General features: G+C 36.8%; 2 protein-coding genes across 2 annotated transcripts in view; one reads left to right on the top strand and one right to left on the bottom strand.

The window, feature by feature from the left end:
• Positions 1–5,220: 5,220 nt before the first annotated feature.
• LOC116416736 (histone-lysine N-methyltransferase Suv4-20-like) lies at positions 5,221–9,044 on the bottom strand. The gene is made up of 2 exons (XM_031926008.2): positions 8,020–9,044; positions 5,221–6,646 (listed from the first exon to the last, which is right to left on the bottom strand). The coding sequence occupies exons 1-2, from the start codon at positions 8,752–8,754 to the stop codon at positions 6,287–6,289; spliced, it is 1,095 nt and encodes a 364-aa protein (XP_031781868.1). The 5' UTR covers positions 8,755–9,044; the 3' UTR covers positions 5,221–6,286.
• Positions 9,045–13,592: 4,548 nt separating this feature from the next.
• The window catches only part of LOC116416734, a 185,108-nt gene continuing 172,565 nt past the window's right edge, over positions 13,593–26,135 (top strand). Inside the window, exons 1-2 of the mRNA XM_031925996.1 lie at positions 13,593–13,626; positions 13,893–14,064. Coding sequence (XP_031781856.1) covers positions 13,593–13,626; positions 13,893–14,064 — 206 coding nt within the window. The remainder of the gene's footprint in view (positions 13,627–13,892; positions 14,065–26,135) is intronic.

The raw sequence follows: 26,135 nt of genomic DNA, 5'->3' as shown, positions 1-26,135 counted from the left end.
ACATACGATTAATGAATTGTTTATGAAAATCATGCCCGGTACTAAGTGATATTTTTGTTCATGGGTCTCGATTAGCAAAATAGAACAGTGTATGGTGATCAGAGTCGAAGCTAATTATATTTTAAACCATCTGTCTTCTGTATAAAAGTAGGAATTTTGATGATTTCATCAGAATCAGTAGTGTTCGTTGCGAGTGCGTGAACTGCGCCTTTAGGCCCTATTAGTCGATTGATACACCAGGACAGATGACAACTGCCAAGAGATTATGCAGTTTTGAGGGCACAATAATGAAATTCAGGCCCAGTCGATGCGAGGGGCGAGTAACCTCTAACAAAGCGTACTCTACCGTCAATTATACCTACTATATTTAAACATACGATTAATGAATTGTTTATAAAAATCATGCCCGGTACTAAGTAATATTTTTGTTCACTGGGTCTCGATTAGCAAAATAGAACAGTGTATGGTGATCAGAGTCGGAACTAATTAAATTTTAAACTATCTGTCTTCTGCATAAAATTAGGAATTTTGATGATTTCACAAAATCAGTAGTGTTCGTTGCGAGTGCGTAAAGTGCGCCTTTAGGCCCTATTAGACGATTGATACACAAGGACAGATGACAACTGCCAAGAGATTATGCAGTTTGGAGGGCACAATGATGAAATTCAGGCCCAGTTGATGCGAGGGGCGAGTAACCTCTTCCAAAGCGTACTCTACCGCAATATACCTACTTTATTTAAACATACGAGTAATGAATTGTTTATAATAATCATGCCCGGTACTAACTGATATTTTTGTTCATTGCGTCTCGATTAGCAAAATAGAACAGTGTATGGTGATCAGAGGCGAAGCTAATTATATTTTAAACCATCTGTCTTCTGTATAAGAGTAGGAATTTTGATGATTTCATCAGAATCAGTAGTGTTCGTTGCGAGTGCGTGAACTGCGCCTTTAGGCCCTATTAGTCGATTGATACACCAGGACAGATGACAACTGCCAAGAGATTATGCAGTTTGGAGGGCACAATGATGAAATTCAGGCCCAGTCGATGCGAGGGGCGAGTAACCTCTAACAAAGCGTACTCTACCGCAATATACCTACTTTATTTAAACATACGAGTAATGAATTGTTTATAATAATCATGCCCGGTACTAACTGATATTTTTGTTCATTGCGTCTCGATTAGCAAAATAGAACAGTGTATGGTGATCAGAGGCGAAGCTAATTATATTTTAAACCATCTGTCTTCTGTATAAGAGTAGGAATTTTGATGATTTCATCAGAATCAGTAGTGTTCGTTGCGAGTGCGTGAACTGCGCCTTTAGGCCCTATTAGTCGATTGATACACCAGGACAGATGACAACTGCCAAGAGATTATGCAGTTTGGAGGGCACAATGATGAAATTCAGGCCCAGTCGATGCGAGGGGCGAGTAACCTCTAACAAAGCGTACTCTACCGTCAATTATACCTACTACATTTAAACATACGAGTAATGAATTGTTTATAATAATCATGCCCGGTACTAACTGATATTTTTGTTCATTGCGTCTCGATTAGCAAAATAGAACAGTGTATGGTGATCAGAGTCGGAACTAATTAAATTTTAAACTATCTGGCTTCTGCATAAAATTAGGAATTTTGATGATTTCATCAAAATCAGTAGTGTTCGTTGCGAGTGCGTAAACTGCGACTTTAGGCCCTATTAGACGATTGATACACAAGGACAGATGACAGCTGCCAAGAGATTATGCAGTTTGGAGGGCACAATGATGAAATTCAGGCCCAGTTGATGCGAGGGGCGAGTAACCTCTTCCAAAGCGTACTCTACCGTCAATATACGACCTACTTTATTTAAACATACGATTAATGAATTGTTTATGAAAATCATGCCCGGTACTAAGTGATATTTTTGTTCATGGGGTCTCGATTAGCAAAATAGAACAGTGTATGGTGATCAGAGTCGAAGCTAATTATATTTTAAACCATCTGTCTTCTGTATAAAAGTAGGAATTTTGATGATTTCATCAGAATCAGTAGTGTTCGTTGCGAGTGCGTAAAGTGCTCCTTTAGGCCCTATTAGACGATTGATACACAAGGACAGATGACAACTGCCAAGAGATTATGCAGTTTGGAGGGCACAATGATGAAATTCAGGCCCAGTTGATGCGAGGGGCGAGTAACCTCTTCCAAAGCGTACTCTACCGCAATATACCTACTTTATTTAAACATACGAGTAATGAATTGTTTATAATAATCATGCCCGGTACTAAGGGATATTTTTGTTCATTGGGTCTCGATTAGCAAAATAGAACAGTGTATGGTGATCAGAGTCGAAGGTAATTATATTTTAAACCATCTGTCTTCTGTATAAGAGTAGGAATTTTGATGATTTCATCAGAATCAGTAGTGTTCGTTGCGAGTGCGTAAAGTGCTCCTTTAGGCCCTATTAGACGATTGATACACAAGGACAGATGACAACTGCCAAGAGATTATGCAGTTTGGAGGGCACAATGATGAAATTCAGGCCCAGTTGATGCGAGGGGCGAGTAACCTCTTCCAAAGCGTACTCTACCGCAATATACCTACTTTATTTAAACATACGAGTAATGAATTGTTTATAATAATCATGCCCGGTACTAACTGATATTTTTGTTCATTGGGTCTCGATTAGCAAAATAGAACAGTGTATGGTGATCAGAGTCGAAGCTAATTATATTTTAAACCATCTGTCTTCTGTATAAAAGTAGGAATTTTGATGATTTCATCAGAATCAGTAGTGTTCGTTGCGAGTGCTTAAATTGAGACTTTAGGCTTTATTAGACGATTGATACACAAGGACAGATGACAATTGCCAAGAGATTATGCAGTTTAGAGGGCTCCATACCAAACCTGAGACCCAGTAGATGTGAGGTGTAAGTTAGATCTGCCAAAGAATTTTACAAGTCCATCTCTCCTACTTTATTCGAAAAAATTTATATACAAAAATCATGCCAGTTACTAAGTCATATTTTTGTTCACTGAGTCTCAATTAGCAAAATAGAACAGTGTATGGTGATCAGAGTCGGAACTAATTAAATTTTAAACTATCTGTCTTTCGCATCAAAGTAGTAATGTCGATGATCCCATCAAAATCAGTAGTGTTCGTTGCGAGTGCGTAAAGTGCTCCTTTAGGCCCTATGAGACGATTGATACACAAGGACAGATGACAACTGCCAAGAGATTATGCAGTTTGGAGGGCACAATGATGAAATTCAGGCCCAGTCGATGCGAGGGGCGAGTAACCTCTAACAAAGCGTACTCTACTGTCAATTATACCTACTTTATTTAAACTTACGATTAATGAATTGTTCATAAAAGTCATGCCCGGTACTAACTGATATTTTTGTTCATTGGGTCTCGATTAGCAAAATAGAACAGTGTATGGTGATCAGAGTCGAAGCTAATTATATTTTAAACCATCTGTCTTCTGTATAAGAGTAGGAATTTTGATGATTTCATCAGAATCAGTAGTGTTCGTTGCGAGTGCGTAAACTGCGACTTTAGGCCCTATTAGACGATTGATACACAAGGACAGATGACAGCTGCCAAGAGATTATGCAGTTTGGAGGGCACAATGATGAAATTCAGGCCCAGTTGATGCGAGGGGCGAGTAACCTCTTCCAAATCGTACTCTACCGTCAATATACGACCTACTTTATTTAAACATACGATTAATGAATTGTTTATGAAAATCATGCCCGGTACTAAGTGATATTTTTGTTCATGGGGTCTCGATTAGCAAAATCGAACAGTGTATGGTGATCAGAGTCGAAGCTAATTATATTTTAAACCATCTGTCTTCTGTATAAAAGTAGGAATTTTGATGATTTCATCAGAATCAGTAGTGTTCGTTGCGAGTGCGTAAAGTGCTCCTTTAGGCCCTATTAGACGATTGATACACAAGGACAGATGACAACTGCCAAGAGATTATGCAGTTTGGAGGGCACAATGATGAAATTCAGGCCCAGTTGATGCGAGGGGCGAGTAACCTCTTCCAAAGCGTACTCTACCGCAATATACCTACTTTATTTAAACATACGAGTAATGAATTGTTTACAATAATCATGCCCGGTACTAAGTGATATTTTTGTTCATTGGGTCTCGATTAGCAAAATAGAACAGTGTATGGTGATCAGAGTCGAAGCTAATTATATTTTAAACCATCTGTGTTCTGTATAAAAGTAGGAATTTTGATGATTTCATCAAAATCAGTAGTGTTCGTTGCGAGTGCGTAAAGTGCGCCTTTAGGCCCTATTAGACGATTGATACACAAGGACAGATGACAACTGCCAAGAGATTATGCAGTTTGGAGGGTACAATGATAAAATTGAGGCCCAGCCGATGCGAGGGGCGAGTAACCTCTAACAAAGCGTACTCTACCGTCAATTATACCTACTACATTTAAACATACGATTAATGAATTGTTTATGAAAATCATGCCCGGTACTAAGTGATATTTTTGTTCATTGGGACTCGATTAGCAAAATAAAACAGTGTATGGTGATGAGAGTCGAAGCTAATTATATTTTAAAACATCTGTCTTCTGTATAAGAGTAGGAATTTTGATGATTTCATCAGAATCAGTAGTGTTCGTTGCGAGTGCGTAAACTGCGCCTTTAGGCCCTATTAGACGATTGATACACCAGGACAGATGACAACTGCCAAGAGATTATGCAGTTTGGAGGGCACAATGATGAAATTCAGGCCCAGTTGATGCGAGGGGCGAGTAACCTCTTCTAAAGCGTACTCTACCGTCAATATACCTACTTTATTTAAACATACGATTAATGAATTGTTTATAAAAATCATGCCCGGTACTAAGTGATATTTTTGTTCATTGGTACACAAAGACAGAGGACAAGTGCCTAGGGATTGTGCAGTTTGGACGGCACAATGCCGAACTTCAGGCCTAGTAGATATGAGGTGTAAGTTCGCTCTGCAAAAGCGTACTATACCGTCAATTATACCTACTTTATTCGAGAATACGAATTATGAATTATTTCTAAAAATCATGCCCGGTACTAAGTGATATTTTTGTTCACTGGGTCTCGATTAGCAAAATAGGATGTAGTGTTTGGCGATCCAGAGTCAGTAATAATTCGTTTTTTAACTATTTGCCTTTTGCATTGAATTGGGAACGTAGATGATTCCATTAAAATCAGTATAGTGTTCGTAACTATTGCGTTGGTAATAGCGCGATGTTTCTTTTGTATATATAAATAAATATATGATCCAATTCACGTACAAAAAATGACAAGTACTGCGAGGATTTTGGTGGAACAAGCGCCTCTTTTTCACACGTGTTTGTCGCTCTTCCTTTATATGTCTTTACTTGATCTGTCGTGTTCATTTACGTGCGTGCAGAACTTTATAGAAAAATCATATTAAAATAATTGTCTTTTTAGGGCTTACAATAACGGATATTGCAATAATATTCTCAAGACAAATAGTCTTATTCTTAGGTATTATAGCTAATTTTAACGAAATAGTGATCGACGAAATTTTCGAACAAGGTGCAGGAGCCTGTCTACAATGGTTTCTGTTCCGTTGTTCTGTGTTCTGTTTCCTTGTTTTGTTGTGGTACGTGAAGTTAGTAGCATAAATATAATTGGCTGATTATCTTAGATTAACTCCGTGTTTAAGGATTCAGCTAATCAGAACAATGGAAGGGATCTTATTGTATAGACAGGATTTCAAACAGCTGTTAGTGTAACAAAAACAACATTGATAAAGACGTATACACATACACAGTATATCATTGAAAATAAAATTTGTGTATATTCTAAATATTTAATATGATAATATGATTAGAGTGAGTCAATGGCTTGAGTTGATAACTCTTTAAAAAAGAAAATAATATTTGTAGAATTTCATATATTGGAACAAAAGCTCTTCAGATAAGTATATTTATTGCTACATTTATGGACAATAATTATCAATTTTAAGAAATCCTTACTTTGTGGAAAATATTATTTTACAGGTAACTATTCAAGTTTGATGAAATTATTTTAATGGTTTCACAGAAAGTTTATTTCCAATCAAAAGGTAACAAATGAAATTTTGGAATAATTATTTTGAAGAAATATAAATTAATCTAAGTTATTTACTTTGATATATTAATAATGTAATAATATATCATTTTTTGTATGCTGATTTAAGCAGAGTTCTCAAGTAAAATAAATAAGGAAATTGTAAAACATTTGCGTAACGGTTTTAATTTTTTGCTTTTTAACTTGACTATTCTAATTATTCTAAATGCTTACCTTTGATATCTTCCTTGATGATTTCAAAATACTTTGTTACAAATTTTTCCACTGCTTTATAGCTTGAAATATGCCAGTTTTTGTAAATTCCAAGTACTATGCTTTTAATTTGATCAACTTGCAGTTTGGGTTCTTCAGTCGTTTCTGAGATTATTCTATTAATTTTTAAAAATTCAATAAATATTCTATAAAATTCATTGTCATAAGCTAACCCTTTTTCAAAATTATTATTAGTCTTTCGTTGGCATTTTCCATGAAATTCTGACGGTAACATTTTTTCTGTCAATGTTTTGAACTCAATTAGTTTTCTGGCAATAATGTTTGATGTTGATAGATTTTGATACTAGAAAAAATGAATTCTTTTATCATTTTACAAATTGAAAAATCAAATATTTTAGAACTAATTATTAAAGTAAGATACATAAAGTTGACTGACTAGTAAACACAAGTAAATATCATGCCACAGTCATCTCTTTCTGCCGGAGTCTCAAGAGTGTATATTAATAATATATGCTCTTGAGCATAATGATATAGCGCGTGAAATTGTTTTATATGTTATAGAACATTTCTTATAGTCGTATGTGCATAGTATAATCAATCAAGATTTGACTATCAATTACTAAAAAATATAACAATAAATAAATAAAAATTTACATAATTAATATAAATAGAGTTCTTTTCTATTTAATAGTCTATTTTAACAGTGCGATCATTATGATAAAAATCTTCTTTCACACTAAGTATATACAATTTGTATTTTATTTCACAAGAACAATTATATTCATCTTTCAAAATCTAATAAAAATAAATAAACCTATTATATTAGACATAAAATATATATGATTTTTGTATGGAATTTTAAGGCTGTGGCAGTTAGTGTATTAATATGTACAGAAATAGATATTTTAAAAACTTTTAATTCATTTTTTGAGCTTTTTTTGTGGCATTTCTAACCTGAAATGTCTATAATTTGAAACTGTTAAATCTGCATTGTCTAAATTTAGTGTGTACATCTAAAAAACATATGAATTAATAAAATGGTTTCAAATTAAGTTAATTAATTTGCTTGATAAAAAATCTGCATATGTAAACTTGGATCCGGCTTTTCATTATTTGGGTGCAAATTTTTTGAAACGACTTTGCAGGCAAAGTTTTTTTATAATACTGTATAGTAATTGATATTCAAATATTGAATCAATTGAAAGCTTTGAGGATAAACCGACTGTTTGCATTGGCATGGTATATGATACATTTAACTTTATCTATAAAAAAGGACTTGTAACAATTACAAAACTATTATACGGGTAGCATTTAATAAAAGGTATATATATAGATAAACAAAAATGGAAAATGAATTTATAAACTAAACATTTTAATGCGAATAAATTCAAAATTTAATAACAATACCTATAATAGTCATTATTTATTACTTAACGGCAAGATTTAAGTAATTTATCATGTCAATTTATGACATGATCAATTTTTAACAACTTATGAAAGAAAGAGATACCGATAGACTGTTATAAGCCACCTTTTTTATTTTGTACGTTAAAATAAGTGTAAAATCATAAATATAAGATTAAACTGATATAACTTTCTATGCGCATATTATAATTAAATCTTACCTTAGTGGGAATAACACTCAATATGTCCCAAATTATATTCTTTTCCATGAGGGTAAATAAATAAGTTAAAAAAAGATAAAAATATAGTTACCTGAATCGGTTTTAATTGTCTTTTATGTAAATGTTTTGCATCATTGCATGTCTTACATTCACAAAGTAAATTATTACTTTCGAAATAATCATTACTGTAAACACAGGTGATTTCTTCGCCTTTTTGTATTTTTCTTTTCGAACTGAGATACATGATTCCTTCAACATTTGATGTATAACTACAATTAGCATTACAGTCATGGTTCACTAAAGCGATTGGTCCGAGTAATACTACATAGGTTTTCTTCCTACAACTATACATGATAGAAAAATCATTTCCTTCTTTAGATAATTTTTTCTCTTCTTCTAAAGTTAATGGGGTATACAAACCCGTTAATTCGATTTTCATATTTTTTTTAATCAATGTTTTAGCTGTAATCTTAGTTTGTCGTTCAAAACTTGAGTATTGAAATGTTTCTTGAACTGTATTTACTAAATTATTAGGATCAATTAATTCTAAATACTTATGTAAACTATCTTTGAAATCGTTCGAGTATAAATAAGAAACTTCTGGTAAATTTTTATTTATCAAAGTAAAAAATGTAGATATTGTACTGTCATAATCAACTTTTTCAAGAAACTCTTTTATAGTTTTAATGATATCCTGACTGTCATCCTTAAAAAGGTTTTTAACATTTATGTCATCAATTTTTTTTGTTTCAAATCCTAAATATGTATCTATAATTAAAAATTTGGTAATATCATCTATAAGAGAGATTTCTTTAAATTGCAACATTTTGAAAAAGATGATGTACTCGTATAGTAATTAGTTTTCTATAGCGTTAGAAGTAAAATACTATAAAGTCTAGAATTGATTATAAATTATTTCCAGGATCCTAGAAGTTGTTTTCATGATCCCAGAAGTAAAATATTATAAACCCTCGGATGAATTATAATTATTTCCGGGATCCTAGAAGTTTATCATTAGAGCCTAGAAAAGTTGCAAATTATTTCTGGGATCCCAGAAAAAATTGCAAATTCTTTCTGGGATCCCAGAAAAATGATATCCCAGAAGATCACCTTGTAGATATATATATATATATATATATATATATATATATATATATATATATATATATATATATATATATATATATATATATATATATATATATATATATATATATATATATATATATATAATATATATATATATATATATATATATAATATATATATATATATATATATATATATATATATACTAGTGGGGCTCCGCCCCCCTGCTCGCTTCGCTCGCCAACCCCCTATTGTAGTTTCTGTGTGATTTTATCTTCAAAATTTTATTTTCATGAACTGATAATTATGTTCTGGATGGTTGAAAATGATCGATCTTATTGTATAAGAAAACCTGTTACTGGAAGTAAAAGTATTGTTTAACATTGAACTTCTACTATTAATGGCATTTAAAATAGTTTTAGCTAGTTTTTGAAGTTTTCTGACGCTTGAAATTCATCATTTGAATTTATATATATATTTTTTTTTAAATTAATTTTAATTTTTTTTAATGTTCTTAATGTTTAAATCTTTGTGCCGCAAAAGGCATCTATAAAATGATAGACTTTTCGAGTTGCGCGCCATTGGGAGACGTGAGGTGATCCTGAAAATTAAATTATTTGGAAAACTGTCTCTTTATTCTGTCTCTCTAGTTCTGTCTGACTACTCATATTACCTGAAAATTCATCGAGGTCTTTGATCTCGCTTATCTTGTCCATTTTGTTGTTTATTCAATCAGTGAATCATCTATAATGATTATACTTTCTGATGGTTCTTTGAGTTCTTTGAACTCAATTATTCCGTAACTTATTTACACGTTATTAATAATTAACTTTAATCTTATAACTTAAATAAAATTAGAGATCTTCAATATCTGGTTCTCTTGGAACTGATACTTCTTACCTTAACCTAAACCTTAATTCTATTTAATATTATCCAATTTAAATCTATCATAATATGTTATAAATTTGTATTTAATTGGACTGTTAATGCGGCCTTATTTTACTACGCAATAGCGTTGTGAAAGTATGACGGTCTCAAGCCCGATAACGCAGAGAGCAGTCATGTTATTTGGTGGGGGGGTGGGGGGGGGGGGGGGGGCGATGGGGGGCGGTGGGGGTGGTGGGGGGGTTTTTGAGATTTTCGAAAATAACAGAAAAATGAAAGAATTTTACGTGTTTTGGTGGGGGGGCCAAGGTGGGGGGTGGTGGTGGTGGGGGGGGGGGGGGGGGGGGTAGTGGGGGGGGGTGGAGGGGTGGTGGGGGGGAGTCTTGCCAAAATGACTATATAATATAGGAAGATTATTACATTACATGTTAACGCTATAGTATTTACACGTTATATAGTAACAATTAGCAACGAAATAATAACTCTGTGATATAAGTATTCCATTTCCAATTAATATGATAACCTTCTATTATTTCATAATAATTAGATTATAGATTCTTTATCAGAATTATCATAAGTCATATTACTTTCATCATCACTTGTGTTCTGGTTTTCTTCTTCCCACTCTTCTTCGTTCATAATATGCCTATAAAATAGATTGAGGATGAAATCATAATTCTGAGCTCATGACAAAATTAAATTTGTAAATAAACTTACGTTTCTTTTATATAGTTCAATGCTTGTGCATTTTGAAAGAATATGTGCTTCATAGCTAATTTTATTCGATTGCCTATGAACATCAAAGATAGTTTTGGGTCACTCATATGCACTGCTCTGTTAAATACATCCGTAATTCGTGCTAATCTACTTGTCTGTCTGGAGTATTCTGTCATATTTCTGCGATAAAACTTATGCCAAGACTCATTAGCATCTTCGGCATAGTATGCTAAAGGCATAGGAAATTGCCTGGCAATTTGACACCCATGCATTAAAATTTTATGAAGCGTTGGATTCATTCGACACCATGGATACGTATTGTAGTACAGTTGATATGTATTTATACAGAACCTTTCTAACTCGTCTAATTTAAGCTCCTTTTTGCATTTAAAAGGCTCTAAATAAAACACCATGCACATAATTATTATAGACGCACCTTTTAGCGGTTCTCGAATATCCCACGTTTTGAATGGCATTCTATAAGAAATGTTTAGGAGATGCTCAAATGTGTTAATTTCCGCGTGCAATAATCCCAAACCATACTTCAGTGATTCAGCAACAGGAGTGAAATTATTGCCAAATTCTCCAAACTGATGAGACGTTATCTTACAAATTGGACATCTACTGGTTGCTCTATTTCCCACTATTACATTTAAACATTTTCCATCAAAAAGAGTTTGTTCAAATGTTTTTTCCATTGGACAGACTAAATTTATAAGAACTGAGATTCTTTATTTCATTTTCTAATCGATTGTATTCACGTATGGTCGAATCATCTGTTTCTTTTTCGAATGCAATCCTTAATGGTCGACAAAGCCTTACACTTTGAGGAATTGGATTGATCATCACAATCTGTACCTCGGAAATATCGTCACCGTTTGGTAGACATTCGGACAAAGCTTTGGAAATTCCTGAATAGCAGGGATAAATGGGAGCATTTCTCATTTTACAATCTTTAGATAAACTTATGTAAGAATTTTTATTCAAGTTTTGCTCTAAATAAAATGCTGCAGCTGCATCTGCTGTATGTTTCAATATATTCGACTCACACTGTTGATTATTCTCATTTTGCGTTCCATTGGATAAATCAGTATCATCTACGGTGAACTTCTTGGCAAGACTTAACGCTATTTTTAAAATTTCAACATCATTTTGGATGAAGTATATTTAGTAGATATAGAGTAATGTGATATTATGGTATATCTTCCACCATTGGAACCTCTTCTGACTTTTCTTGGTCGTCCTCTATTATGCTTATTTTTTCTTTTTCGTCCGCCCATCTTATGAATTATAACGATATATGATTTTGCGAATAGCGTGTATGATCTTCAATAAATTTAACATATACAGGGAGTATGCCGAAAAAAATTGATTCTAGCCTTCTGCAAGGAAAAATTTTTAAGATGAATTTTTAAATTTGCGTATCTTTTTTAAAATAGAAATTTTGGCATTTCTTCGTTTTTGTCTTTTTTTGTGTAAAAGTAATTATATGATATCACTCACGATTTATTCTCATAATTTTTAGACCTAATTTAAAAAAAAAAAAAAAAAGAAACAACATTATATATTTTTGGAAAGATGTGCATTAATTTGTCGGAATTTATGCTGTGGTGAAACTGTGATCTTATTTTATTTAATTATTTTAAATAAGTATTTATCGTATGCCACAGAAAGTTATCGAAAAAATGCCACAATAATGAGTTTTATCAAAAACTTAGCCTAATTCTGTGGATTTACGGCAAAACGACTTTAATCAATTTTTTGTAGTTTTTAGATATTAGCAAATTTAATTTTTTTTTTTGTAATATGTACTCAAGTCATTTTGGTTTTGAGCCACAGAATCATTTTCTTTTATTATCTTTGGCGACAGATTATAATTTTTCAATATTTTAAAACTTACCGTTTGAACAATTTCGTAACTGAAATAACACTTGCTTTTTAAAAATAACACTTTATAAAAATTACACTTTGTAAACAATAATACTTTGTAAAAAACAACACCTTGTGAAAAATAACATTTGCTTGCTTTTCAAAACTAGGATTTACATAAATATATATTCTTTAATTAGTTATGGGAAACAACGTCTTCTGTTAAAGTAGTGCATAGAGTATATAGATTTTATGCGCAATTTTTTAAAATGATTTTTCTTTTAGTAATATTTAAATAATGTCAATTTTCGATAAATATGAAATTATTATATTATAAAAGGCAAAGACGAATAAGATAAAATATCCGAGAAAAATGTTGTTTACAAATTAAAATGCAATAACTGCTCTGCTACATACGTGGGCCGAACAAAAAGGAATGTTTGTATACGCGCTGAAGAACACAGAAAATCAAAAAATAATGTAATTTTCAAACACCAAACGCACTATAATTACACATTCAATTTCGATAATTTTGACATAAAAGATAAAGAGCCCAATCTTAACAAAAGATTGATTTCCGAAATGATACATATACATCTACAAACTAATAGCATTAATAAGACGGAAGACACACAGCAACTCAGCGATGTATACACACTCCTAATACACCGATTAAAACGTAAACAAAACAAAAGCGATTGACCTCAAAATTGTGACGTCGGTATAGAAATTGTCAACAAATCGCTCGATTCCCCTGTACATTATATAAGCTGCGTGAAAATCGACAAGCGAACGAATTCAGGACCGGACAGCTGAGATAGCAACACCTCTATCTCCTATCCCCCCGCCGTCCGGTGGGGACGAGACATATCCCGCAATATCCAAATGTAAATACCGGCTATCGACAACTAATTCTGTAAGTGTATCTTAATTACTTGCTATTGTTATAAACTAATACCGTGATATCATGTATATATATTAATATAAAATAAACAGTTTCCTGATGAGGGTGGCATTGTCCACCGAAACGTCGAAGGAAGAATATAGAAAAATCCTGGTTTTTTCTCTCCTTATTTTGTATAAAGAAACAGGGTTTAACGAAAAATGACGGAAGTTTTCTTCAGATTTCAAGCAGAGTGTATAAGTCTGCTTGCTGGGAATGGAAAAGAAGGAAGGGGGAGTGGCGCAGCTGGCGGGTTTAAGGTAGAACGATCTTCTGATCATAGAAGTACATGCGCGTCACAGAATATTTTGAAGACTTAAATAAAGCGATATTTCGCAATCAAAGAAAAGTTAATTGTTTGCTATTTTTTTCTCATCCTTATCATCTGTATTATATTAAATCAAATATTGTATTTGTATGGATATATTCCACCTATAACATTTTTTGACTATTGCTTTAAGATAGTAATAAAACTTATTTAATATTTTTTCCAGTTCTACCAAATGTGCAAGCATTAAACCAACTGCTAGGTGCACCTCTTGGAACTAATGTAACACTTGAATGCTATGTTGAGGCTCATCCCAATCCAGTAAACTATTGGTGTAAAAATCCTAATATCATGCTGCTTGACGGGTCAGTAGTGATTAATTTTATAACTATTCTTTTTTAATGTAATTTCCACAGACAGTACTTTTTGCAGAAAACAAAAAAAAATTTCAATTTACTAGATAAAATCTCTTGCTTGCTAACACTAGCTTATTCTATATAAACATAGTATGGAAAAATTTGGAATTAAATTAAAAACTATTTATAAAGAATAATAATGTTGTTTGTTATTGTATTTATTGTTAATTCAATTTATAGAAAGGTGATTTTATTCTGAATTCCATTATATTTTCCTATATTATATAGTTGCAAGTGAATTCACCATTTGCTTCTTCCGCACGGATCTGCTTGGATCCTTACCTGGACGCTTAACCCCCACTACCCTCCTATTTATCTCCTCTCCCTAATTAGTTATAAACTTTGTAAAAGTGTTTAATTTCCAGATAATTAAGAATTATAACAAAGAATGGTAACCTATATAGTTCGTTTCAGTACTTCCCCCTACTTACTTTCTGGATTTCCCCTGTACTGTTCACTAGTACTATCTTCACTTTCACAATTGATGTGAGCTATGACATATTCATTCGTGAGGTGTACGTACATGTGTGTATATTGTATATAAATATAGAGTTACCCCTACATAGACAACGGTGTGACGAAATGTACTGAGTGAAAACAGATACTGCAGGAACCTGCAAGTATCGATCTACTTAAAAATAATCAATTATTAAGTAACAACAATAATACATAGAAATATTATTTTTGCGGATGAATCAAACGTAAACAATTAAGTATGGGAAAAAACTGATAACAACAGATTTTGAGAAATTAAATATAAGCCCTGGCGCAAAAAATAATTCGATTAATTATTTGGTTAGTCACGTGATTAAATAACTGATTTGTTTAGTGATTTTTTGAATGATTTACGACGTAATAATTTAGCGCGATCTATTAAATGATAAATCACTTGATAAATCACTTGTAGATTTTGTGTATACAATTTAATTGCCAAAAATAAGTATTACAAACATAATTATGAAAGAGTTTATTTATTGGATCAAAAATGGTCTACATCATATAGTTTCATTAAATTATTTTTAATATTCATTATGTAACACTTTATCATTATCAAGAAATATAGACTTATTATCCTAAATTTATGAACAAGTAAAAATTAGTTGAAGCGTCAAAAGCATGATTAAAATTTTGTAACAATTATTTTTTATTTGCAAGAACATTATTTCAATTTACTTAAAATAAAAATTAAGGCATGTATTTTGCACTTATTTTTCTCCTATAATATTGAATATCAATCATACCTTATATTTATTACATGATGTAAAACTATTTTAATCCGATTTTTTCCGCTTAAATTTTGTTAACTTTTAATTTTTGAATACTACAAAAGTAACACTATTATTTGCATTCACTATAAACAATTAAATTTACAAAATTTTGGATAAGTTATTTTTTTAAGTGTGAAAGCTCCAAGCTGAGGCGATAAACACGTGATTTACAAACAGGGATCAGGGCCCTTTTTTCTAGGATTACTTCATCTTCAAAGCCTGGATCATAGCCCGGCAAACGTCAAAAAGTAGGGGTTAAAAAGGAATTGTGGGACGGAAGCTATGTTTTCTTTCCTCGTGCTATTACGGAATGTAGCATTATCCAGGGTAGTCTTAGTCTTATTGTTAGTCTTATCGAGCGAAGGTGAACTGCAGGCGGCCCCTGCACGGGGACGTGCCGGTCGAGCACTCAGGCAAAGCTCATTGTGCTGTGCCTCCTTTACCATTAGTAATTACTTTATAAATCCTTGTTTATAGCTTTGGCAACTTGGCAAATTAATGCCAATCTTTTTAACCTTAGCTTCTCTAACCCAGACATGGGAACCCCCCACACCCTCCGTCTTATCCCTGCAAAAGCTGGTAATTCACACAGCAGGTGCGAGGTGGTCTTTGTTTCATACTCGCACCACCTGCAGTTCCCGGAGTCTCTTAGTCCCAGGTTCCACAGGTGGTATCCTCCCCTTAAATGTCCCGTCAGTCAGCCAACGGCCAGCCTCAACCTATTCCTGCTTAGGCCTCTAATGGTCCGCAGCCACTCCTTAGGTGGGCTGCTGCCTATCAGAGCCCTAGCTTGCCTTCGCCTATTGGCATTGGTTCATTTGTCACTCAGTTGCGAGTTAAGCCAGTCTTTAATTGCACTATTAATCTTGCAGGTTGGGACAGCCACTACGCACCTTCTTGCACGAATGCCGTCCGCGCCCCTACCCGCTAACCTGTCTGCCTTTTCGTTACCCACCACAACGAAGTGTCCCGGTACCCATACCAGTCTCACTACGTAGTGTTCTGCCAGTAATTCCAGGGCCTGTCTGCACCTTAGTACCTCTTTTGAGGAGATACTGATCCTGTCTAGCGCCATGAGAGCTGCCCTGCTACCCGAGCAGAAGATTACAGTTCTTTCTCCTGTGCCTCGCTTCAACAGCCATTTAGTAGCTTCTGTAATGGCCCTGATTTCTGCCTAGAACTGTAGCATAGTGGTCGAGCAAGCACACAATTTCTTGTGTGTCTCTCTTTTTCCAGGCACCTACTCCTACACCGGTCTCATTTTTTAAACCATCTGTGAACCACACCACACTGTTTTCGAGAAATTCCAGTAAACCCGTCTTTCATTCTTCTCTTTCTGGGATTATGATCAAGAACGGCTTAGAGAAATAAATTCTTTCTGCCATTCTGTCACAACCTCTTTCTTCCATTAGCGGCATTACTTGTTCCAGAAGAGCGGCATCCTTGAAATCCGTACAGTTCATTGATTCCGCTATTATATGCAGAACGTCCCGCACGTATTTGCCATTATTACCTTGCCTAGTGAAGGGAGTTCCAACAGTCTTTCCATAGCGACCGTAGGTGTCGTTCTCATAGATCCCGTGATTCCTCCCATAACCAATCTTTTCACCCTGTCTAGTGTCCCTGTGTGAGTTTTCAACTCACATTTGTGGCCCCATACTAGTGCCCCATGGGTGAGTCTTGGTTTTATGATTGCGTCTTATAGCCATCTCACTTTATCCGGTTCTAGACCCCAGATATTGCCAAAAGCCCTACTGCAGGCCCAGAAAGTGCCTATCGCTTTCTCGCATTTATCTTTTATATGTTTCCATATGTTGAGTCTAGCATCAAGCGTGACTCCCAGGTATTTGACCTCCTTTACCAATTTCAGGGGAACTCCATGGAGTGGAAGCCCTTCCATCGGCTTGGTTTTATACCTGTTCGTACACAGCATGACACTGACTTTGTTGGTGTTAACCCCCAGTTTTACTTTATTACACTATTTCTCCACCAGCTCCAGTGTGAACTGCATTAAATGTGCCTGTGCGTTTATACCAGCCTTGTTCAGGATACAGAGCAAGCTGTCCACCACCAGGCACCATAGTGTCGGTGACAGCACTTCTCCTTGTGGGCATCCCTTCCTTACCACTTCTTTGCAAGAGTACGCTCCCTAGGCAGCCACTATCATCCTGGTCCCCAGCATAACGCTGATTCACCTGGCGACAGTTGCTGGTATTGCGTGCTTCTCCATACCTTCTGAAATCGTCTCGCCGGTCGTGTCAAAAGCCCCTTCGATGTCTAGGAAAGCCACCAATACCAAATCCCTCCTTTTCATGCCCTTTTGAATGAAGCTAACCGCGTCCACCAACCCTGTGTCCACTGACTTTCCTGTCTCGCGTGATGTGTCTTACCTGATTTCGGCAGGAAAGCCACACTCGCCTGCCACTATTCTTCCGGCACATAACCCAGTGCCAGACAGGCTCGGTACAATTTGTTGAGCAAGAATTATCCAAGGCTGTTGCTCGATTCTGGGAATCAGAAGATGTTCAACAGGCGACATCTGAGCGGCTATCGCCTGCTGAACAAGACTGCTATCAGCACTAATAACAAGGATACATGCACTCGTAACTGCGAAGGACGCTTCGTGGTACGACTGTCATTCATCAGTACTCCAATGCTGTCAGTCACAGAGGAAATAGCAAAAAGAAGTTTCCTTTGCTTGGAAAGCGTTTTTCCAAGGCTCCAGAAATGGCTGTTTCTTACACGGAATTCGTGGAAGAGTATTTGGCTATTAAACATGCTGAAGTAGTTCCAGAAAACGAGGTAATATAATAGGCACTACTATATCGGTTATATTGCATCTTCCGATATTTAAAAAGGATAGTAAAAAGATACGGGTTGTATTTTATCCAGCGAAAGATGAAAATGGTGCTTCTCTAAATAATTTTCTTCACGTAGGTCCTAAACTGTAAAAGGACGTACTTGCTATTATTACTCGTTGGAGGTTTTATTGTTTTGTATTTTCCTGCGACATTGTGAAGATTAATCCTGATGACGTCAACTGGCAGCGTATACTCTGGCGCTTTCGAGACGACGAACCTATCAAAATTCTGAGACTGCTCACCGTCACATATAGAACGACATGTGCACTATTTCTAGCCAACACATGTATTTTCCAATTAGCTGATGAAGAAGAAAAGCACTGTCCTCTGGGTGCTCGAGCACTGCGTGAATGTCGCTACGTTGACATTTCGTTTGCTGAAGGCGACACGCTGGTAGAGGATCTTTAAATTTGAAATCAATTGGTCAACATTTTGGCGTCTGCTGGCATGCAGGTCGGTAAGTGGGCAGCAAACCACCTGGCTCTGTTACAAGGTCTGAATTTGGGTGGGGGATGTACTAATAAAAGGGAAGTTCATGAAGCTGAAGCGGTATCTACGCTGGGTTTACGCTGGATCCAAGCGAACAACGCATTCTCTTTTAAAGTTTAGATCAAAGATTCTTCTAAGATTGTCACAAAAAATCTGTTCTCTTGGAGATCGCTAAATTATATGATCTCGCGGGCTGGCTAGCTCCTATCATTGTTCGGGCCAAGATTTTCATGCGAAAACTTATTGGCTTATTGGCATCGGCCTTACCTCTTGCGCTACGCTCCTCTTAGATTTTAATTGAAGACAGTCTTCGAGATATCGAGACTATCTGAATTCCTCGGTGGTTTAACACTTTCAAATCCGAATCTTGGTCGCTGCACGGGTTTTGAACAATCAACTTTATCCATGTTAATTGCGGCAAAAACTAAAGTCGCTTCTGTCAAAACTCTAAGCATTCCAAAGCTAGAGCTTAGCGATGCTTTGCTCTTAGTAAAGTTTATTTCTTATTTTCTATCTAAGCTGATTTTTCAACCTACTCGAATAGTTTGTTGGACAGATTCGCAAGTCGTTTTAGCCTGGCTGCAGACTTACCCTTCTAGATGGAAACCATTTGTAGCGAATAAAGTGAGTGAGATTGTATCTGTTTTATCTTAGGCTTCTTGGAGACATGTTCGCTCTAAAGAAAATCCTGCTAATTAAGCTTTGAGAGGTTGCACTCCTACTGAACTTCGTGAATCTTTCATCTGATGGAAAGGCCCCACTTGGCTAGAGTCAGACGAAACTGATTGGCCTAGTGCCACAATTCCTATTATGAACACGGAAATCGAAGAGCGCAAACGTTTTTTAACGTCGGAGATCTTCGCTACTTGCACAACTGACGTTTGGACTCACTGGTTCAAGAAATTTTCTTCTTTTGACATGATCGTAAATATCTTGTCATACGTACTTAGATGGCACAAAAACGCAAAACTCTCTGCTGCTGAACGCAAAAACACCTTTCTGTCTGTTTCGGAATTATCTGCAGGTCGTACGAGGCTCTTAAGACTCGTACAACAAGAATCTTTTACACAAGAAATTTCTGACCTCGCATCGAAAGGTCATGTTGCCTTTTCAAGCCCACTCCGCAAACTCACACCCTTTCTGGACGCAGATGGCGTTATTTGACTAGGAGGTAGACTACAGCATACGCTATTATCTGAATCGGAAAAACATCCGATAATACTGCCGAAAAAACATCAAGTTACTAAGCTTGTGGTACGAGCAACCCATCGTATTACTTTGCACGGTGGCCCTCTGCTTGTACAGAGCGTTATTAATCGCCAATACTGCATCGCCCAAGTTAGAAATCTCGTTCATGGAATTATACACCAATGCGTAAACTGTGCTTGCTTTAACGCAAATACGCAGGAACACCCTATGGGTTCCTTGCCTGCTTCTCGTACGAGACTTGCTAGACCATTCACATACACTGGACTTGACTATGCTGGTTCCTTGTGGATCAAAGCGTTGCCTGGACGAGGACGAAAAATAACGAAATGATTTGTTGCAATATTTGTTTGCGTGGTAGTGAAAGCTATTCATATTAAAGTTGTATCTGATCTCACGACGTCTGCATTTTTAGCGGCTTTCGATCGCTTCGACTTTGCTATACTATCTATAGCGATAACGCAACGAATTTCCGCGGAGCTGATGCGGAATTGAGACGAATTTTTTCCGAAACTTCGTCTTTAAGCCAAGAAGTTGCGGCTACAATAACTAATCATGGAGTAAACTGGTCGTTTCTTCCCCCGCGCGCACCGAACTTTTGAGGCCTTTGGAAAGCTAACGTCCGTTAATTTAAACGTCACTTGAAACACGTCGTTGGTGAGAAAAATCTGACTTTTGAAGAATTTATGACTGTAACGACGAAAATCGAAGCATGTCTGAATTCACGTCCCCTGTGTGCGATCAGCTCGAACGAAGAAGACGTTTCTGCACTTACACCAGGACATTTTTTGATCAGCGATCCTTTGATGTCACGTCCAGAACCATTTCTAGAAATTAATGAGTCCAATTCTATTTGTTCTATATGCTATCTGCTCTCTTGCATACGTAACTTTTTTTGGAAAAGGTAGAGCAAAGAATATTTAACGCAAGCTGAACAGAAAGTCAAATGGTTCTGACATAACAACCAACTGCATATGGGAGATCTTTTCCTGTTCAAAGATGACTTACGACCTCTAACCGAATAGCCGTTACCTCGAATTAAGGAGTTGCATCCTGGCGCAGATGGACTCGCTCGTTCGGCTACGATACGTACGGCTTCAATTTTATATAAACGCCTAGTCAACAGACTTATTTTACTTCCTATCGATGTAAAGGCTCCAACACTACATCAAGACTCATAGAAGTAAAATGCAGCCACCACGGCGGGCGGTTTTCAACTCTAACGCATCAACTGAAGACTAGAAACCATAAGCCTTTAAATTAGATTAAATTAAGAAATCTTTAATACTGTGAAATCATTGATTAAATAAATTATTTAGCTGATTTTTGTAGTGTTTCGGGTCGTTCTACTAACAACAGGTGGGCGGTATGTTCACGCCACATGCTCGATCGCGCTCATAGCAGAAAGTATCATACGCGAATTCGCTCTCCCGCCCCTCTCGGTGTGCGGAGGCGCTCATGTAATCACCTCTGCTCTGACCTTGCGAGAGTTTTCCGGTCAAAACTGATAAGGCTACGGTAGCCGACGGTACGAATTGTCTCCGAGCTAGAGTAATCGTCTCTAAGCAAATCTTCGCGTACACAGAACTCAATATTGTTAAATAGTTTTAGTGTCAGTTTTAGTGACAATACACAATACATTTGAAGGATTATTCAAAGTTTATAATTTCCCGACAAATCCTGACAAACTCTCCTAACGGCACCTAATATCCACTGCAGCTGTTCCAGGAAGCAAACTCAGTCGCATCTATATCACTCTTTGTGTGCTTGGACCAGTTGTATAGCCTCCTTACTTTTTTCTGCGTTTCTGCAGTGACTTATTCCACCAGGGAGCGCCCTTCAATGGCCTCTTCAGCCTCAGTTTACAATTGTTTTTGTAAAAACTTATTATTATGTCCCTTAGGATCCTACTGCAGTGATCGATGTCCTCCGCTGTCCCGTATGTGACAGAAAAGTATCTGATCTTGACCTTGAGTTCTTCTCTGTAACTTACCCAGTTTGTTTTTCTAGGGTTTCTTATGAGCTGGTCGAGCTGGTAGTCCGCCATGTTTGAACACGATGTGTTGGTGATCCGACATGGAGACTTCTTCCGACACTCTCCAGTCCATAACCTCGGACCATACGTTCCTAGAGGCCAGGGTGATGTCTATGACCTCCTCCCTTACGGCGTTTCGGAACGTGGGTCTGCTGCCCGTATTAAGAAAGTCCATGTTCGTTGCTGCACAGAATTTCAATAGACTTTCTCCTCTAGAATTGCAGTCTACGCTGCCCCAACATGTGTGATGTGCGTTTGCATCACAACTCATTATAAGCTTGGCGCCTTCGGCTGCGCATTCTCTAATTATTGCGACTAATTCCTCTGGTGGGCACGCTTCCTCGTAAGGAAAGTATGCTGCGGCAATCATAATGACTTTCCGCTTACCTTCGTCACGCTTGTAGCCTGCCCTAGCCGTACATAGATCCCTTGAGCAGTACTTTGGCACCTTCTCCACCTAAAGCCTTTTAACAATAAGGCACGTAAGGACTTGGTTTGAGCTGGTTGCAAAAGTGCCAACAACAAAGGAACTTTCGCAATCTTTTCCATTTCATTTTGTATGTTATACGGGTGTGTTAGTGTGTGTGGATCAAGCCCCGCCCCCGCATTCCGGACCAGTACGCCCCCCAGAAGCCACCCACCGCGAAGAAGCCAACCATGACGCCTGTGGCCTCAGCAGGACCACCCGCCCAACACAACATGGCCCTATCCGGTTACCAAACGGTACTGTTAGGTCAGACGGGATTTTTCGTCAGCGTTACCTGGTGTTACGCACTAACGATGCCAGCGAAGGCGCGCTGCCTTGCAGGGGGGGGGGGGCGTTAGGATGCGAGAATGAAACCGTAGTGTGTCTGACGACGAGTTGACACTGTCCTCGTCAAAGTCGAAAAGCTCTCATACTTAGTTCTAGAGAGATATGGGGGTTATCTGCTCTAGAACGATGGACTCACCTGCAATCGGAACAGGATCCAAAGCGCGCGGGTTTAACATACTATCATGGCTAAAAAAAAATCAAAACCAAACCAAAAGGGACTTAAGGGTCGGAACTTGGAATGTTTGCAGTCTATACAGAGCAGACACGTTTAAAGAACTCATAAAGAAAGCTGATAGGTACAATTGAGATTTGGTAGCAATACAGGAATCGCGGTGGTCAGATAACGGAGTACTAGCATCGGGTAACTTCACGTACCTGTATAGGGTCGGGAGCGGAAGATCCCTAGGCACCAGATTTCTTGTAAACAAAAGCATTTGGTTAAAAGTTTAAAATCCGTCAATGATAGGCTCTCGTACATCATCATCGAAGGTGAATCGTATAGATATGTATTGATTAATGTACACTGTCCCACGGAGGATAAAGAAGAAGAAGCTAAGGATCTCTAATACGAAACTTTAGAGCAGGTAATCGATCAGTTCGCGTCTTACGACACAAGAATAGTATTAGGCGATTTCAATGCTAAATAGGTGGGAGGAAATGTTTAGGCCTACTATAGGAAAGGAAAGCCTGCACGAAGCAATGCTATCGATATTAGGGTCATAAATTTCGCGACAGCAAAAGATCTTATAATCAAAACTACGTGTTTTAAGCACAAGGACATACACAAAGCAACGTGGACATCGCCGGACGGGGCCACAAAGAAGCAAATTGATCATTTTCTCATTAAAAAAGACGTCATACTAACGTTCCCGACGTAAGGGCTTATAGAGGGGCAGATAACGATTCGTACCACTTCCTAGTAGTAGCCAAATTAAGAGCTAGATTAGTAGCAAATCAAAATAGTAAGCGAACAAACAAGGTAGAAAGCTTCGATATTGAAAAGCTACGAGATAGAACAGAGCAAATTAGGTACCAGATAGAAATTAATAACAGGTTTCAGGCACTTGAAGAAGCAAACACATCGCCGGAGGGGAATGATGAACCGAATAGTTTATGGGGGGACATAGAAAAAACGATAGAAGAGGCCGCAAACAAAGTACTGGGTAAAAAGAAAAATCCAAAGAGTAAACCATGATTTGAAAGGGTTTGAAAGGCGCAAAAAGGCTAAATTAGATAGCTTACACAATAGAAGCGATAGGACCGTAGAAGAGTATTCTAACGTAAGGAAATAGGCAAGCGCGATCTATAGATGTAAGAAGCGGGAGTATCAAAAGAATCTTATTAGGAGAATAGAAACTAACAGTAAGGAAAATAACCCCCGTGAAATGTACAGAGGGATTAACGCCATCAAAAATGGTTATAGGAGTGTAGCGCAATTGATGAAGGACGAAAAACTATTTCGATAAATTATTAAACGTGTACGAAAATAGCGAAGAATAAAGGGACGAAATTCACACTGCTAAACTACACGTGGAGGTACCGAGCTACCAAGAAGTAGAGGCCGCGATTAAAAAACTGACTATATACCAGCTGAGTAACTCAAATATGAGGGCGTCGAGCTTACTTTTAAAATCTATAAACTAGTATGTGCCATCTGGAAAAATGAAACAATACCCGAAAATTGGAAGGAATCTATCATTATACGGATTTTTAAAAAGAGGGATAAGACAGACTGCAATAACTATAGGGGTATCTCACTTTTAGCAACGTGCTACAAAGTTCTGTCAAGCGTAATACAAGCTAGACTCACTCCATTCGCAGAAGATATAGTAGGAGATTATCAGTGCGGATTTCGGTGCAGCAGATCGACGAGCGATCGTATGTTTACCATAAGACAGTTGTTAGAGAAAAAGTGGGTATTTTGCGAAACCATACACAAACTATTTATAGATTTAAAAAAAGCGTACGATTATATTAAGCGAAGCAAAATGTATCAAATTATAGTACTTCTCGGTGTACCAAAAAAACTCGTGAGATCGATTCAAATATGTCTGAACGGAAGCACGAGAATGGTCCGAGTAGGCGGTAATGTATCAGAACCCTTCACGATACGCGATGGTTTAAAATAAGGGGATAGGCTCTCTACGGTGCTGTTCAACTTAACGTTAGAGTATGTCGTTAGAAAAATGCAGGTTAGCCAGCTGGACGCAACGCTTAATGGAACAACGCAAATACTAGGCTACGCAGATGATTTGGATATACTGGGGGATTGTAGGGAAACAGTAGCAAGAAACGCGAAAATCATCATAAAAGCGGCGGAGTATACAGGATTAGAAGTGAGTGAATCGAAAGCAAAGTACATGATTGTGGATAAACTAGGCTTCTGCAGAGGGGAGGGAGATCTCAGAGTTGGGAATTTTACTTTTGAAAAGGTTAGCGAATTCAGGTATCTGGGTACGACCATAAATGATAGAAACGAGATTAATGTCGAAATAAACAAGAGACTCCATTCGGATAATGCTTGCTTCTACGCCGTGAGTAATTTACTTAAGTCGAGGCTGTTGTCTAAAAACGTTAAAATAAGAATATACAGGACAATAATACTGCCGATAGTTCTGTACGGATGCGAAACGTGGGCTCTCACTAAGCCGGCGGATAACCGTTTTAGGGTATTTGAAAATAAAGTCTTGCGAAAAATATACGGGCCGAAGAAAGATGAGGAAACCGGGGAATGGTAGAGACTGCACAATAATAAGTAACACAATCTGTACTCGTCACAAAATATTAAAAGAATAATAAAATCACGCAGATTGGGATGGGCAGGGCACGTAGCGAGAATGGGAGACGACCGTACGTCAGTGCGTGTCATGAAGGGCAGGCCGATGGTAACGCGATCTAAGATAAACCTAGACCTAGATGGGAGGACAACGTAAAAGTGGATCCAGTAGAAATAAGACGAGTGGGTGTCGATCGGAGGGGTGCATCTTGGGTGGGGTTGACACAAGACAGGGCAGCGTGGAAGGCTTGCGTAGATGAGGCGATGAACTTTCGAGTTCCAAATGCCACTTAAAAAAATTGTCTATGTAGGGGTAACTCTATTTATATACAATATACACACATGTACATCTCGGACTGAATATGTCATAGCTTACTGTGAATTGACTTGAAGGATTTTCTCTTATTATTGTAATAGTACCAGGATTACCTCACTTCTAACGTCGTTCAATTCATGAGGTATATATATTTATAGCTCTAAAGAAAATTATTAATTAATAAGATTATAAAAATAACTACAAAAAATTAAAGGGTTACGCCATTTAAGGGGGCACACCACCTTTGAAATTAAA

This window comes from Nasonia vitripennis, assembly GCF_009193385.2.
Source record: "Nasonia vitripennis strain AsymCx chromosome 3 unlocalized genomic scaffold, Nvit_psr_1.1 chr3_random0007, whole genome shotgun sequence".
NCBI classification, from domain to species: Eukaryota; Metazoa; Arthropoda; class Insecta; order Hymenoptera; family Pteromalidae; genus Nasonia; species Nasonia vitripennis.
This window is presented reverse-complemented; position numbering and strand designations above follow the sequence as displayed.

Excerpts from the sequence above, each read along its gene's own strand:
- LOC116416736 (XM_031926008.2), bottom strand. The coding sequence starts at position 8,754 with ATGTTGCAATTTAAAGAAATCTCTCTTATAGATGATATTACCAAATTT. Across the intron at positions 6,647-8,019 it reads GACAATTAAAACCGATTCAG|TATCAAAATCTATCAACATC; the intron begins GTAACTATATTT and ends CATTTTTTCTAG.